The sequence below is a fragment of the Anolis sagrei genome, chromosome 1 (assembly GCF_037176765.1).
Source record: "Anolis sagrei isolate rAnoSag1 chromosome 1, rAnoSag1.mat, whole genome shotgun sequence".
Taxonomy (NCBI): Eukaryota; Metazoa; Chordata; class Lepidosauria; order Squamata; family Dactyloidae; genus Anolis; species Anolis sagrei.
Genome location: NC_090021.1, coordinates 126387545 through 126400818, shown reverse-complemented (window position 1 = coordinate 126400818; position 13274 = coordinate 126387545). Strand labels below are relative to the sequence as shown.

At 39.9% G+C, this 13274-nt stretch overlaps 1 protein-coding gene across 1 annotated transcript in view; it reads right to left on the bottom strand.

The window, feature by feature from the left end:
• The window catches only part of HCRTR2 (hypocretin receptor 2), a 37737-nt gene that overhangs the window by 1789 nt on the left and 22674 nt on the right, over window positions 1-13274 (bottom strand). The window contains exons 2-6 of the mRNA XM_060755038.2: window positions 12537-12715; window positions 10861-11104; window positions 6516-6631; window positions 4616-4836; window positions 342-463 (exon numbers count right to left, since the gene is read on the bottom strand). Coding sequence (XP_060611021.2) covers window positions 342-463; window positions 4616-4836; window positions 6516-6631; window positions 10861-11104; window positions 12537-12715 — 882 coding nt within the window. The remainder of the gene's footprint in view (window positions 1-341; window positions 464-4615; window positions 4837-6515; window positions 6632-10860; window positions 11105-12536; window positions 12716-13274) is intronic.

Sequence of the window (13274 nt, the reverse complement as noted above, 5' to 3'; positions counted from 1 at the left end):
GTCAGATAGAAGCCTAGTTATAAAAATTTGGGGTCCAACTGCTATATACTGCAGTTTCAAAATTCAGATAAACTGCATTGAATTGCAGTATATGGCAGTGCATATGGGGCCCAAGTTATTGCAGACAAAAGCATACAGATCTTGGATCTGTTGGGCATGCTTGAACAACTCATATTTAAAACTTCTCTTCTGTCTGTAAAATGAGAGTAATAGTGACCTTCCCTTGTGAAATTTCATAAAATACATGACTAAATATACAGAGTTGCATCAAAGAATTTGATGAATCAGTTAATTCTTGTGCTTTCGCCAGGGAAAACATGAGATATAGATAATTGACTTACCACTGAGAAAGTTATAAATAATTGGATTTGCAGCACTGTTTGCATACACAAGCCAGTGGGAGAAGGTAAACCAGGCATATACAGTTTCTCTGTCACTGGCATTGTTGAACATCCCAAACACCCTTCCAAAAAAGAGGAGAAAGAAGAAGAAGAAAACAGAAAAATCCCATATTAGCTTTGCTTTTAATAACCACTAAAGGTTTTTCCACAGTTTTTAAAATGCAGAAGATAAGAGGGAGACAATTGTCTTCTCTCACTGAAATATATAAACCTACAGGTCTCCAACTTTTTTTTATAGCACAACCCTTATATGTGGCTGTCAACATTTCTCCTATATGCCTTGATCCAGCTAAGGATCAACATGCTCCTCAGATACTACAGGAATGGCACACACATTTTCCCTGCCTAAACCGCCATATAGAGCTAAAGGCATCACTAAGGTCCCTTCCACACAGCAGTATAAAATCCATATTAAACTGGATTATATGCTGTGTGAACTCAGATAAACCAGTTCAAAATAGATATTGTTGATGAGCTGCCTTGAATTCTTGGTTATATGGCTGTGTGGAAGGGCCCTAACTTCTTTCAATCTCTCTCTGGGTCCTTCCACACAGCCATATAACCCAGAACATCAAGGCAGAAAATCCCACAAGATCTTCTTTGAACTGGATTATCTGAGTCAACATTGCCATATATTCCAGTTCAATGCAGATAATGTGGGATTTTATTCAGCTGTGTGGAAGGGGCCAGTCTCTCTATCTCCCTGCCCCCCCCCTCTCTCACACACACATATAAAAAAGAAGAGTAGCATGAAATATTCTAAGTACAAACCAATAGGAAGAGCTATAATCTTCTGCCCTAGAGCCCTGCCTATATTTAGAAATGGGAACTTCTGCACATACAAAGAAGGAAAGTAGAAAAACTTTTAAAATGATAATAAAGTACAGTTGACCTTCCATATCCATATTCCGCATTATGCATCCACAGATTCAAGCCCCTTCCACACAGCCAAATAAAACCCCACATTTTCTGCTTTGAACTGGAATATATGGTAGTGTGGACTCAGATAACCCAGTTCAAAGCAAATATTATGGGATTTTCTTGATATTCTGGGTTATATGACTGTGTGGAAGTGCCCTTAGTCCACAAGTTGGATTCTGGCCCTCCAGACACTACTACTACTACTACTACTAATAATAATAATAATAATAATAATAATAGGAGCATTTCTATCCTGTCCTTCTCGCCTCCGAAGAGGGACTCAGGAAGGCTACCAACAGGCACCATTCGGTGCCAAACAATAAACAAACATAATATACACTTAACCTACATTGAAAACACTTATAAATACATTAAAACAGTTGTAGCTGTGTTCTCTGAACCCAAGTCATTGCTCAAACAATATTAATGTTTGCACATGGTGACAATTTCTTATTTAAAGTGACATATCCAGCTCACGCAAGTTCCTTCACTTGTTAGACTGGGGTGCCCTCTGGTGTTTTGAGAAAGCACCCTGGCAGTCCTTTGGTGGCTCTTTCCTTTAACTTGGCCCTTCCTAATCCCCCCTCTTGTCTGAATAGTATAAGGTGCTAAATGTATAATGTGCAACTATGTCAGGATTTTAAAATAATTTCATAATAGGGGTGTGGGGTTTTTATTAGGACTGTAGAAAGCAAAAAGGAGAACGTGAAGCCTTACCTGGGTACAATCCCAGCAGAAATACATCAACAGAAGTGTTTCTCCTAATACTAACACCATTGCTAGGTGGGGCATGCGAGTGCACACACCTTTAGGATGAACTGAACAAAAATACCTTGGCTTCCACTTTATCTGAACCACAGATTATGTTCCTAGAAACTCCCAAGCAGATATCTTTAGTTTTACATGTAATTTGAACCTCAGGCAGGTGTTCTCTTCAGGTATGCCCAGCACATTTTTCCCCCTACTAGAACATTTTTGCTTTGAAGGTAGGCTGTTTCATCCTGTCTATTTCCTGTCTCACTGAATTCCTCTTCTCTTTTTCCCTTTTCTTCTGATGTTTATTATGCACTGTTATTATACTTATGTCATTGTATTTATACTTATGTATTGTTGTCTGCATGTGGCACTTGGAGTGCTTCTGTGAGCCACCTCAAGTCCCTTTGGGGAGATGGTGGCAGGGTATTATTATTATTATTATTATTATTATTATTATTATTATTATCAGCAGCAACAGCAGCAGCAGCAGCAGCAGCAGCTGAACATGCATAGAGGCATTGGGTCATCATCTGTGGCCCTCTGGCACACTTATAGCTACTTGAGCTGGCCTCGGAATTGCCAGATTGAAAATTGGAGAGGTTTCCTATGTTTTAATGGTTATATGGAACTGGGAATGTCAATAGGTGTGGCTTGCCATACAACCAATGTCTGCTGAAATTTCTTCTTCTACATAACCATGGAAGATATAGGAACCCTCTCCACTTTTCAATCTAGCAACTATAGCTAGTTTTGGTGTAAAGTAAACATACTAGCCAGAATGATGTTGGGGACTTATTTTTCCATAAATGGACTCATGCAAATTAAACTGCTTTTAACTGATATATGTATGTATATGGCATCTGTTGTAGGTTTTTTTGGGCTATATGGCCATGGTCTAGAGGCATTCTCTCCTGACGTTTCGCCTGCATCTATGGCAAGCATCCTCAGAGGTAGTGAGGTCTGTTGGAACTAGGAAAAAGGGGTTTATATATCTGTGAAATGCTTGCCATAGATGCAAGCAAAACATCAGGAGAGAATGCCTCTAGATCATGGCCATATAGCCCGAAAAAACCTACAACAACCCAATGATTTTGGCCATGAAAGCTTTCGACAATATATAGCATCTAATTGTTGCCGGTCTGTACGCCACCCTGAGTTGCCTTCAGGCTGAAATGGGCGGAATAAAAATGATGTAAATAAATAAATAAAACTGGAATGTTCAATTACGTCTATATTTATCCATTGGCTTCTGTTACTTTACTTTGCAGCGAAGCCAGAAAATTGATCGGTGTGCATTTGAACCACTATAGAATGGGACCAATGTGCATCAGGACAGATTCACAATAGTCCCACTGTGCACTGAGATGCTGACAAGGGTTTTCCAGTGCATACTGGTAGAACCCAATGACACTGGAATACTTTTACTGGTATCCCTTTATCCATCTCTGCAATTAATTAAGAGCATTTCTTAGCTCACTACCACATAGCTAAGTATATGTAAAGTCTTGTAACATAGCCCATAATAGGTTATTTCAGCCATACTTCTGCTGTCACATCAATGGTACTAGGAGTTCATTCTCAACATCTCTAGATGAAGGGATCTCAGATTATGATTTTTAAAAAACCCTCAAAAAGTTGCTTCCTGAAACCTTGGAGAGATACAGGCGATGCACCTGATGGACCATAGATCTTATCCCTTATAAGAGAGCTACCTTCAAATGTCCATGCCTTCCCTGTGATTTAAGTACTATAATTTCTATTGTACAATAAAGTCCCCATATCCACGAGGGATATGTTTTGTGGCACAAACATACCTATGCATACCAGAAGCCATGGAAAATAGAGATCCTTTTATTTCGACTATGCTTGGGCCAAAAGCATGCCATAGAATCACACTACAGAACCAAGGGTGTATCCACATGGTAAATTTTATGTAGTTTGATAGCATTTTAACTTCTATGGCTGAACACTATGAAATCCTGGGTGCTGTATTTTTACAAGGTCTTCTTTTCTGCTAAAGCAGGCATCCTCAAACTATGGCCCTCCAGCTATTTAGGCCTCCAACTCCCAGAAGCCCTAATGAGCTTGTACAATTGTCAGGAATTCTGGGAGTTGAAGGCCCAAACAGCTGGAGGGCCACAGTTTGAGGATGCCTGCTTTAGCAGAAAAGAAGACCTTGTAAAAAAACAAGAGTACTGCTACCCCACCAAACACCAAATCTCAGAATTCCACAGCATTGAGTTCTGACAGCTAAAATGTTATCAACAGTGTAGATGCACCCCTAGAGAGGCCCCAAAATACTTCTGGGGATGGGATATTTTACGGAACATGAGTAAGAGAGACCATGGACATTGGATCCATAGGAAAGGGGGTTGGAATACACTAGTGCCATAATTAGTCAGGTTATCTAACTGATTTATAGCTGCAAATCCCACCATAAATTCTTGGCCCTTAAATACTCTCCAAACACCACCAATTGTTTGTAGACCAGAACATCCCCTACATCAGTGTGTTTCTTCTTTGTGTATAAAGGTTACCTTTTCAATATGTTGAGAATGCTAATTGGGAGATAACAGAGAGCAAAAACCAAGAGAACGACCATGAGCATACGTGCTGTTTTCCTTCTGGTTCGAATCTGTTTGATTTCAGCTGTCACAGCACTAATCCTCAAACTTGCTGATGGCCTCAGCCCTCGAGTCTGCGCTCCTGGCTGCAGCGGCTTCCACTTTCTCTGAACCACAGATGAAGTTCCAGGAATCTAGCAAGGCACAGTAATTGGAAACTTAATTTTCAACATTTCACTCCAAGGAGAAAAAAAGTCTTACCCCTTCTGAGTAGCTGTACTTACAAACCAGATAATCACACACACAAACACACACACACTACACAAGAGTGTCAACAGTTTGACTTTATATGCAGCCAATTTTAAGTGGGTAAAATGAAAACAGCCTTGCAAAACAATTTCAATTTTAATTTAAATTTGAAGTCCTTTGAATCAGAAAGGAGACCTAAAAGGAATATGCAACAAGCATACTGACTGATAGATTACAAATCACCACAAGTCAGTGTTTCTCAGCCTGGGGGTTGGGACCCCGGGGGGGGGGGGTTATAAGGGAGTGTCAGGGGGGTCGCCAAAGACCATCAAAAAACACAGTATTTTCTCTTGGTCATTGGGGTTCTGTGCGGGAAGTTTGGCCCAATTCTATCGTTAGTGGGGTTCAGAATGCTCTTTGATTGTAGGGGAACTATAAATCCCAGCAACGACAACTCCCAAATGTCAAGGTCTGTTTTCCCCAAAAACCCCTAGTGTTCACATTTGGACATATTAAGTATTCATGTCAAGTTTGGCCCAAATCCATCATTGTTTGAGTCTCTAGATGTAGGTGAACTACAACTCCAAAACCCAAGATCAATGCCCACCAAACTCTTCCAGTATTTTCTGTTGGTCATGGGAGTTCTATGTGCCAAGTTTGATCAATTCCATCATTTGTGGGGTCCAGAATCCTCTTTGATTTTAGGTTAACTATAAATTCCAGCAACTACAACTCCCAAATGACAAAATCAACCCCCCCCCCCCACTCCACCAGTATTCAAATTTGGATATATCAGATATTTGTGCCAAATTTGGTCCAGTGAATGAAAATACATCCTGCATATTAGATATTTTCATTACTATTCATAACAGAAGCAAAATTACAGTTATGAAGTAGCAACAGAAATAATGTTGTGGTTGGGGGTCACCACAACATGAGGAACTGTATTAAGGGGCGTGGCTTTGGAAGGCTGAGAACCACTGCCATAAGTGGATGTCTTATGCTCTAATGGTCAAAATCCTGTTGGCACACTGCAGAAGTTGTACTTTTCCCAGCTGATACAATGGCAAGGGAAGGCAGTTCTCTTTAATGTCTTGCCTTGTTCACTTTGGCAGTTATACTTGGAACACAAATGTGGGATTTTTCATGAATAGAAGAAGCAGGCGCTACAGATAATGCATTTAATTTCGGCTCTCAATTCAAAGACAAAACAAGTAAAAGGCTCAATATAGAACTGCTTCAGAAGTGTCAAAACTACTTCTTTGTCTATATTCTTGGAATGTTTGCCACCCCTTCACTCGGATATAACTATTGCAGTATTGAAGAAAACAAGTTCATCTTGATAGAAAGCACTGTGCTTCAGATCTTCAGCCTGATCATAAGATGCCTAGACTAAGAGAATGTGAGAAGGTGTGAACATTTATGTAGCTTTGTGATCTTGATTAATGTTTTTGCAGGGTGTGGAGATAGGGATAGCTTTCATTTCTCTCAGAAGTCAACATTATTATTCTACTCTGTGCCATTCATGCAGATGTACCTATCACTGAAATACACAGATACTTTTGCATGCAAGAGTCAATATGACATGGGTCACATAAATAGACTTCCAAGCAAAGGAATTTACCTGTCGGCACCACAGCTTTTGAAATATCTGTAAATAGGCCAGTACCATAAGACACAGGGGAGCCATGTACGTGATCAAGAAAAAACAAGTGTGATACAGTTTGGGGTAGATTTCAGCTGCAAAGGAAACCAAAAGCTTCATTAACAATATTTATCATTCTTGTTTATTTTATATTTAAAGTAACTTGGGTACCCAGTGTTGCCTGGGTTATTAGAAGAAGTTGTTGTTTGATTTTACAAAAATGCATAAAATTGTGGGTGTAGTACAACTCGCATCATGCCAGATTAACTCCCAGAAACTCCATCAATACTTAAAGTTTGTCATGTTGGGTAAGTCTCCTCTAGATGCAGCATAGGTGGAGTTCAGTATGCTCTCCAGCTGAAGGATGAATTACAAGTCCCACCATGGTGGGTCAATCCCATAGTATGTTGAGTTGGTCATGGGGGTTCTGTTGCCAAGATAGGTCCAGGTCCATCATCAGTAGGGTGCAGAATGCTCTTTGATTACAGGTAAACTATAAATCCCGGTACCTATAGCTAACAAATGTCAAGGCCAATTCCACTCCAAACACACCAGTACTCAAATTTGGTCATTTTAGGTTTGCATACCAAATTTGGTGCAGATCCATCATTGTTTATGTTCACAGTGCTCTCTGGATCTAGGTGAACTATACTTCCTATAAATCAAGGTGAATTTTCTCCAAAGCCCTCCAGTATTTTGGGGGTTCTGTGTCCCAAGTTAGGTCTAGGACCATCATTGGTAGGATTCAGAGTGCTCTTTGATTGCAAGTGAACCATAAATCCCAGTGCCTACAATGGCTATCAATGATGTTGAATTTCCACACAAATCTCTCCAGTATTTTTCTTTGGTCATGGTGGTTCTCTGTGCCAAATGTAGTCCAGGTCCATTGTCAGTGGGGGTCACAGTGCTCTGACTTGATGTAAGGTGAACTACAACTTCCATCATGTGGAGTCAATCCCCCAAACTCCTCTTCTAACTAACATTGCTGATTAATTAGTTGCTGATTGTTGTGCAGACAGAGTTGGAAAGAGTAGGAAAGGGCAGTGGGTGGGATCATGCAAATTCCACACCAATGGAGAGAGTAAGAAACACTGGGGTGCCAGTAGTGGAGGAAACACATAAAATCTAGAATGAAATTGTCCCTGAATGAAAACATTCCTTGGGTAGTGGACAGTATGGTGTTTGGGGAGGACATTGGCAAGGTTGAGCTACATGTTCATGGTGCTCGCTATAACCTGAAATGTCATTGGAGGGAGGCCTTTTGGTGGCTCCTCAGCCCTGTGGGATAAAGCTGTTAGGATAGAACTTTCCTTAATGGGACTGTCATCTCAGGGCCCTTCCACGCAGCCATATAATCCAGAATAGCAAAGCACAATATCTACTTTGAACTGGGTTATGCGAGTCCACACTGCCATATAATCCAGTTCAATGTGGATTTTATAGAGCCGTGTGGAAGGGGCCTCCGGGAACCACAATTGCAATAGAATTGTTTACTGCAAGGGCAAATTACCACCTGCCAATGTGGCAAACTTCAAGCAGCCTAGGGCAAGCGTAATTGCAACATTTCTTATAACCTTTGGGGAGGTTTATAGTTTTTAATTTTAAATTGACCTTTTTTTTTAAAAAAAAAGAAAAGAATAAAAGACATTGGAAGCAGTCCTAGCTGATGATGAATCAGGATGGACATAGGGCTGGTCTTTTCCTTTGAAGTGGAGGAAGGGCAAGCATTTAGAGTCGGGACTTCAAAGAGAAAACCTCGGGCACATATTTCACATGACAGCCACTTAAAGTCCTTGGCTCTTGAAGTAAATTGAAAGATCCCACCTGTGTCCACAATTACACCTGACTGACAGGAGCAGAAAGCAGCAGGGAGGTTTGACTGCCTCCATGTCAAAGGCAGCAAATCCTAGCTGAGGTAAAACATCACCAAAAACAAAGGTGGGCAAGATACAGCCTGGAGACACATATGTCTTTGTGGCCTTGACACCTCTGGAATGCCCAAACTGACCATCTAGCCAAAGAAAAGGGATTTTTTGCTTCTCCGGCTGCAATAGTTTACTCTTAAATAGATTGCAAGAACACCCTGTATTTTCTAACTTCTTTGAGAACCAGGAGTAGATCTGCAGCTGCTTTGGGGGATTATACACACACACACACACACACATACACACACACACACACTATATATAGATACACAAGTATACATACACACAAAAATAAATTACACACACACATGTATTTACACGAGTCTAATGGGCCATCAAATCTAATACACACCTTAATTTTCAAAACCCTGAAACTCAAAATAAATATATACCATATTCCACGAATCTAATGTGCACCCTAATTTTGGAAAGGTAATTTAGTCAAAAAAAGTAAGCATTAAAATTGAGTAAATAAGTTCCAAAGGGAGATAAAAGGGGGACCTGGATCTGCCATAGTAGCCCACCCATGACTTAGTACAGTATCAACTCTCCAAGTCTGACCAAACTTGCTAGGGTATGATGCGTGAGCTCCAGAGATCAGAAATAACTAGTGATAACTCAATAGTTTTGACTATAGTTTGACTAAATCTAGACATTTTAGTATAGAACTGACCTACAAAACTATGTTGTCTTATCCAAGGGTCAATGCAAGTACTGTTATCTTGACTCATCAAAAAACAACCATTCCCCTTTTCTGAGTAGAGTGGCAAAAACCAAGAGCTTTGTCTTTACTGAGAGAACCTTAAATAAACACCAACTTGCTCTATTCTCTCTACTAAAAAGCTGCTTGTGGACTTTTTGATATGCCAGGTGGAAAAATGATGGTGACATAGGTCAAGGTCACCTGGTCTGACACCTTTCCCCACTCCACTAAAAGGATCCTTAATCTATCCACAAGTCATATCAAAAATCTATAATTTTGCCCCTTAATTCCACCTTCAATATATACAAGAGATCAATTTATATGGTCTTTACAACTAAGGCTGGATCTACACTGCCCTATATCCCAGGATCTCATCCCCGGTTATCTGGTTATAAGGTATAAAAATCCACACAGACAAAATCAAAAACTTCACATTATACGAAATTTCCTTTGACCAGAAGCTGGCCACTTGGAGTGCCTCTGGTGTCACTATAAGAAGATCCTGCATTGCGCATGTGGCGGGGCTCCGACCACATGGTAGTAAGTGGTCTGTGGTTTGCTCTTCTCCACATTCGCATGTCGTAGACCCCACTTTGTAGCCCATTTCCTAAAACTCGTTCTGCATTTCATGGTGTCAGAGTGCAGTGTATTCAGCACCTTCCAAATCACCCAGTCTTCTGTGTGCCCAGGAGGGAGTTTCTCATTCAGTATCAGTCATTGATTGAGGTTCTGGGTTTTAACCTGCCACTTTTGGACTCTCGCTTGCTGGGGTGTTTCTGCAAGTATCTCTGTAGATCCTGGGATATAGGGCAGGGTAGATCCTATTCCAGTTTTGCATTGAATTGGATTATATGAGTCTACAGTGCCATATACTCCAGTTCAATGAAGTTAATCGGCATTCTGTAATTACATTATATGGCATTATAGATCCAGCCTTAGAAGGACACGAGAAATGACCTTCACAGGGAAGTCAAAAGGGAGCAAAGTATACTGACTTTGCAAGACATGAGGTGTCTCTACTAGGTTTGGTAGTAAAACCAAGAAGTGTTGGCTGAGTACACTGGGCTCTTGGTATCTACTGAAGTTTGGTTCCAAGACCACCCATGGTAAACTGCCTCTTGAAACACCATCGGAGCACACCTCATTTTGCGCATTCTTCCCTTCCCCATGCAAAATATCTGGGACAATAGGAGAATCAACTTGCTACTCCAAATGGGTTCCCCAACTTACTATGCAGCTGTAGTGATTTGCATGAGTATAGGAGGCCTTGTTTTCTTCAAATCATGGCAGTCACAAGTATAGGCCTTGAATGTTTTTTGTGATCACCATTGAATATTACTCCCGCTTCTGATGGCCTCCCATAGATAATTGAGATAACAAACACATGAACTTGACCAGAGTTACTACATATTTAAACTTGGTTGGAACAAAGAATATTACAGGATTAACTCTCAGTGAAAATGTCATGAAGGGGAACCTTCCTAAGATGTGATACTACCAAACAAAGACTATCTCTTCAGTTTCGACTTCTGACAGCCATAAGACTCAAAGTTGGGTCTTTGAGGCTGATCTTAATACATAGACTGCTGACAAGCTCTTGTGGAATAAGACAGCTCTTAAGATATTAGATTCTAGCCTGTGTTTTCCATCTATTCTGGCAGTGGCAAATTCTAGGCATAGGATGATCTCTACTCACCTCCCCAGTGTTCATCGCAGACAGTAAATAAGATGGTCTTGTTGGCTAATGCCGGAAACATACTGCTGCACTCCATGACAATGGCCTGAGGAATCATTATTATGCACGACACAATCCAGATTATGATAATGCTATTCCTTGCCCGTTTGGCTGTGCTTTTGAACATCAAAGGATGACAAATTGCATACCACCGATCCAATGCAATGCAGCTGAGAGTTAATACAGAAACAGAGACTGACACAGTCTAAAAAGGGGAAACAAACATGAAAGCAACATATATAACTCATGCAAAAATATGTTGGTTTTTACATCACAATCCAGCCATTGTTAATTGCAGTTAAATTAGTGGAACTAAGGAAAGCAGGCAAATTAATGTGTATTTCAGAAAGGGCAGATGATAAACTCAAAAGTTAAAAAAGTTACTTTTTGGATAGCAACTTCCAGACCTCCACTCCAGTCAGCATACCACAAAACATGCTGATTGAGGAATGGTGAGAATGGTCATCTAAGAAAGTAATTTTTTCAAGCTCTAGATATATGTTTGTCTGTATTGGTTTGGGTTCTAAATAGGGCACTGTGTATGTATGTGTGTGTGTGCTTTTACGTTATTGACAACTGGAGGAAGCAGAGGAAAGGGAGACAGAAAAAAGAAGCAGCCTTCTGTACGTGTTCAAAAGAGACATTGCTCAGAAATTAGGTTTATTCCTTCACCTGCCTTGAGTGAAAGAGGTGCTAGATATGATTGAGAGCTAAATAACACACTCTTTAAAAATATGTGGTGTGCACTTCAAGTACTCTTTTACTTTTGATTAAGTGAGTGCAATCCTAACTTGAATCAGCACTATCAGCAAAGACACATATAACTTTTTGATCCAGCTGGTTTGCAGTTCAAAATACACAAAATCTCTTCCTCTTTTCCTCCATCTTTCCCCTGCTAATAAAAACTAAAGGTTTCTGGTCCCCAGTGGAATTCCTCCAGTTGAGCTTTTGTTATTTTGATATGTTATTTTACCTTTACCTTTAGTGTGTAGGAAAAAGCCCACAAAGAGTCATATTTGTTTGCAGTCAGGACTTGCCCAAGCTGAGTGTATGTATGTATGTATGTATGTGTGTGTGTGTGTGTATATGTATGTATGTATGTATATGTATATATATATATATATATATATATATATATATATATATATATATATATATAGTACAGTGATATGTCTTTGTCCCCAGTAGTTCAAAGACATGGTTTATCCGTTTAACCTATGTTACCTATGTGTCATTACATGAATGCATGTGAAGATCACTTTTTTAGAGGGTTGACTTCATGCCTTTTCTTGACTAGTGGTTTTCAAAAGGTGGTCTTCAAATGTTCATGGACATTCACATTTGCCAAAAGGATATGATATCATTTTTCTTTTCAAAAAGTTTATGAATGCCATTTTTCCAAAAGAAAATGCCTAATATGTATTGGCAGATGCAAGTAAATAAAACTGTGGGTCCCAACTCCACAGATATAGGGGTCAGACCTTACAGCCATATACATAGTAAGCCTTGATACATGTAAAGCAATACTTAAAGAGAAGACCCATTCACACATTTAGCTAATCATACTGCCATTGTTATACTCAATCTCTCTTCATTATTTATTTTGAAAATGTATAACACAGACCGGCAGACAATACCTGCAAATAAGGGATCCCCTTGCAAAGGCTGTCACCAAGGAACCAGGTCTCTGTGATGTCCACAACTAAAGTTGCTGGAAGACAAGTGATGGTGACAAGGACATCAGCCAGGGAGAGGTTTACTATGAAGTAATTGGTAACTGTTCTCATGTGATGGTTTTTCCAAACTGCAACACAAACTGCATTTGCACAGAATAGTCAGTACAGTGAAAGAAACATTGGGAAACAGCTACTCAGAGAAAAAGAAGGCTCTTAATGCAACAGGTGTGATGAAAGAAGGCATGCGATTTTGTGCAAGAGTCATAACTAAATGTGTCCCCTCTGATTTTCTTTAAGAGCCTTACTGCATTGCATTTACTAACCTGCATTTGGCCAACAAAAGCAAAAGAAATCAGGTTTCTCACAGAGTCTGGCTAGGATTTTACTTCTGTGCTAGATGATGATGATGATGATGACAATGATGATGACGACTTTATATCCCGCCACCGAAGGGACTCAGGGCAGCTCACAAAAGCACTCAACATATAAATACAACAAAGTACATAAGCAAAAATAAATGCAATAATAATAAGTCCACATAAACAAATTACATAAATATTAGTTAAATGCAACAGTGGCTGCAGATATAAAAATAAACTGTAATTAATATCAGATAGTTAAAGCTGAGCAGAGGGGGGAGAGAAAAGTTATTTCCAAAGGCTGCAGTTTGTTCATTTTGCCACAGTGTGTCAGTGAATG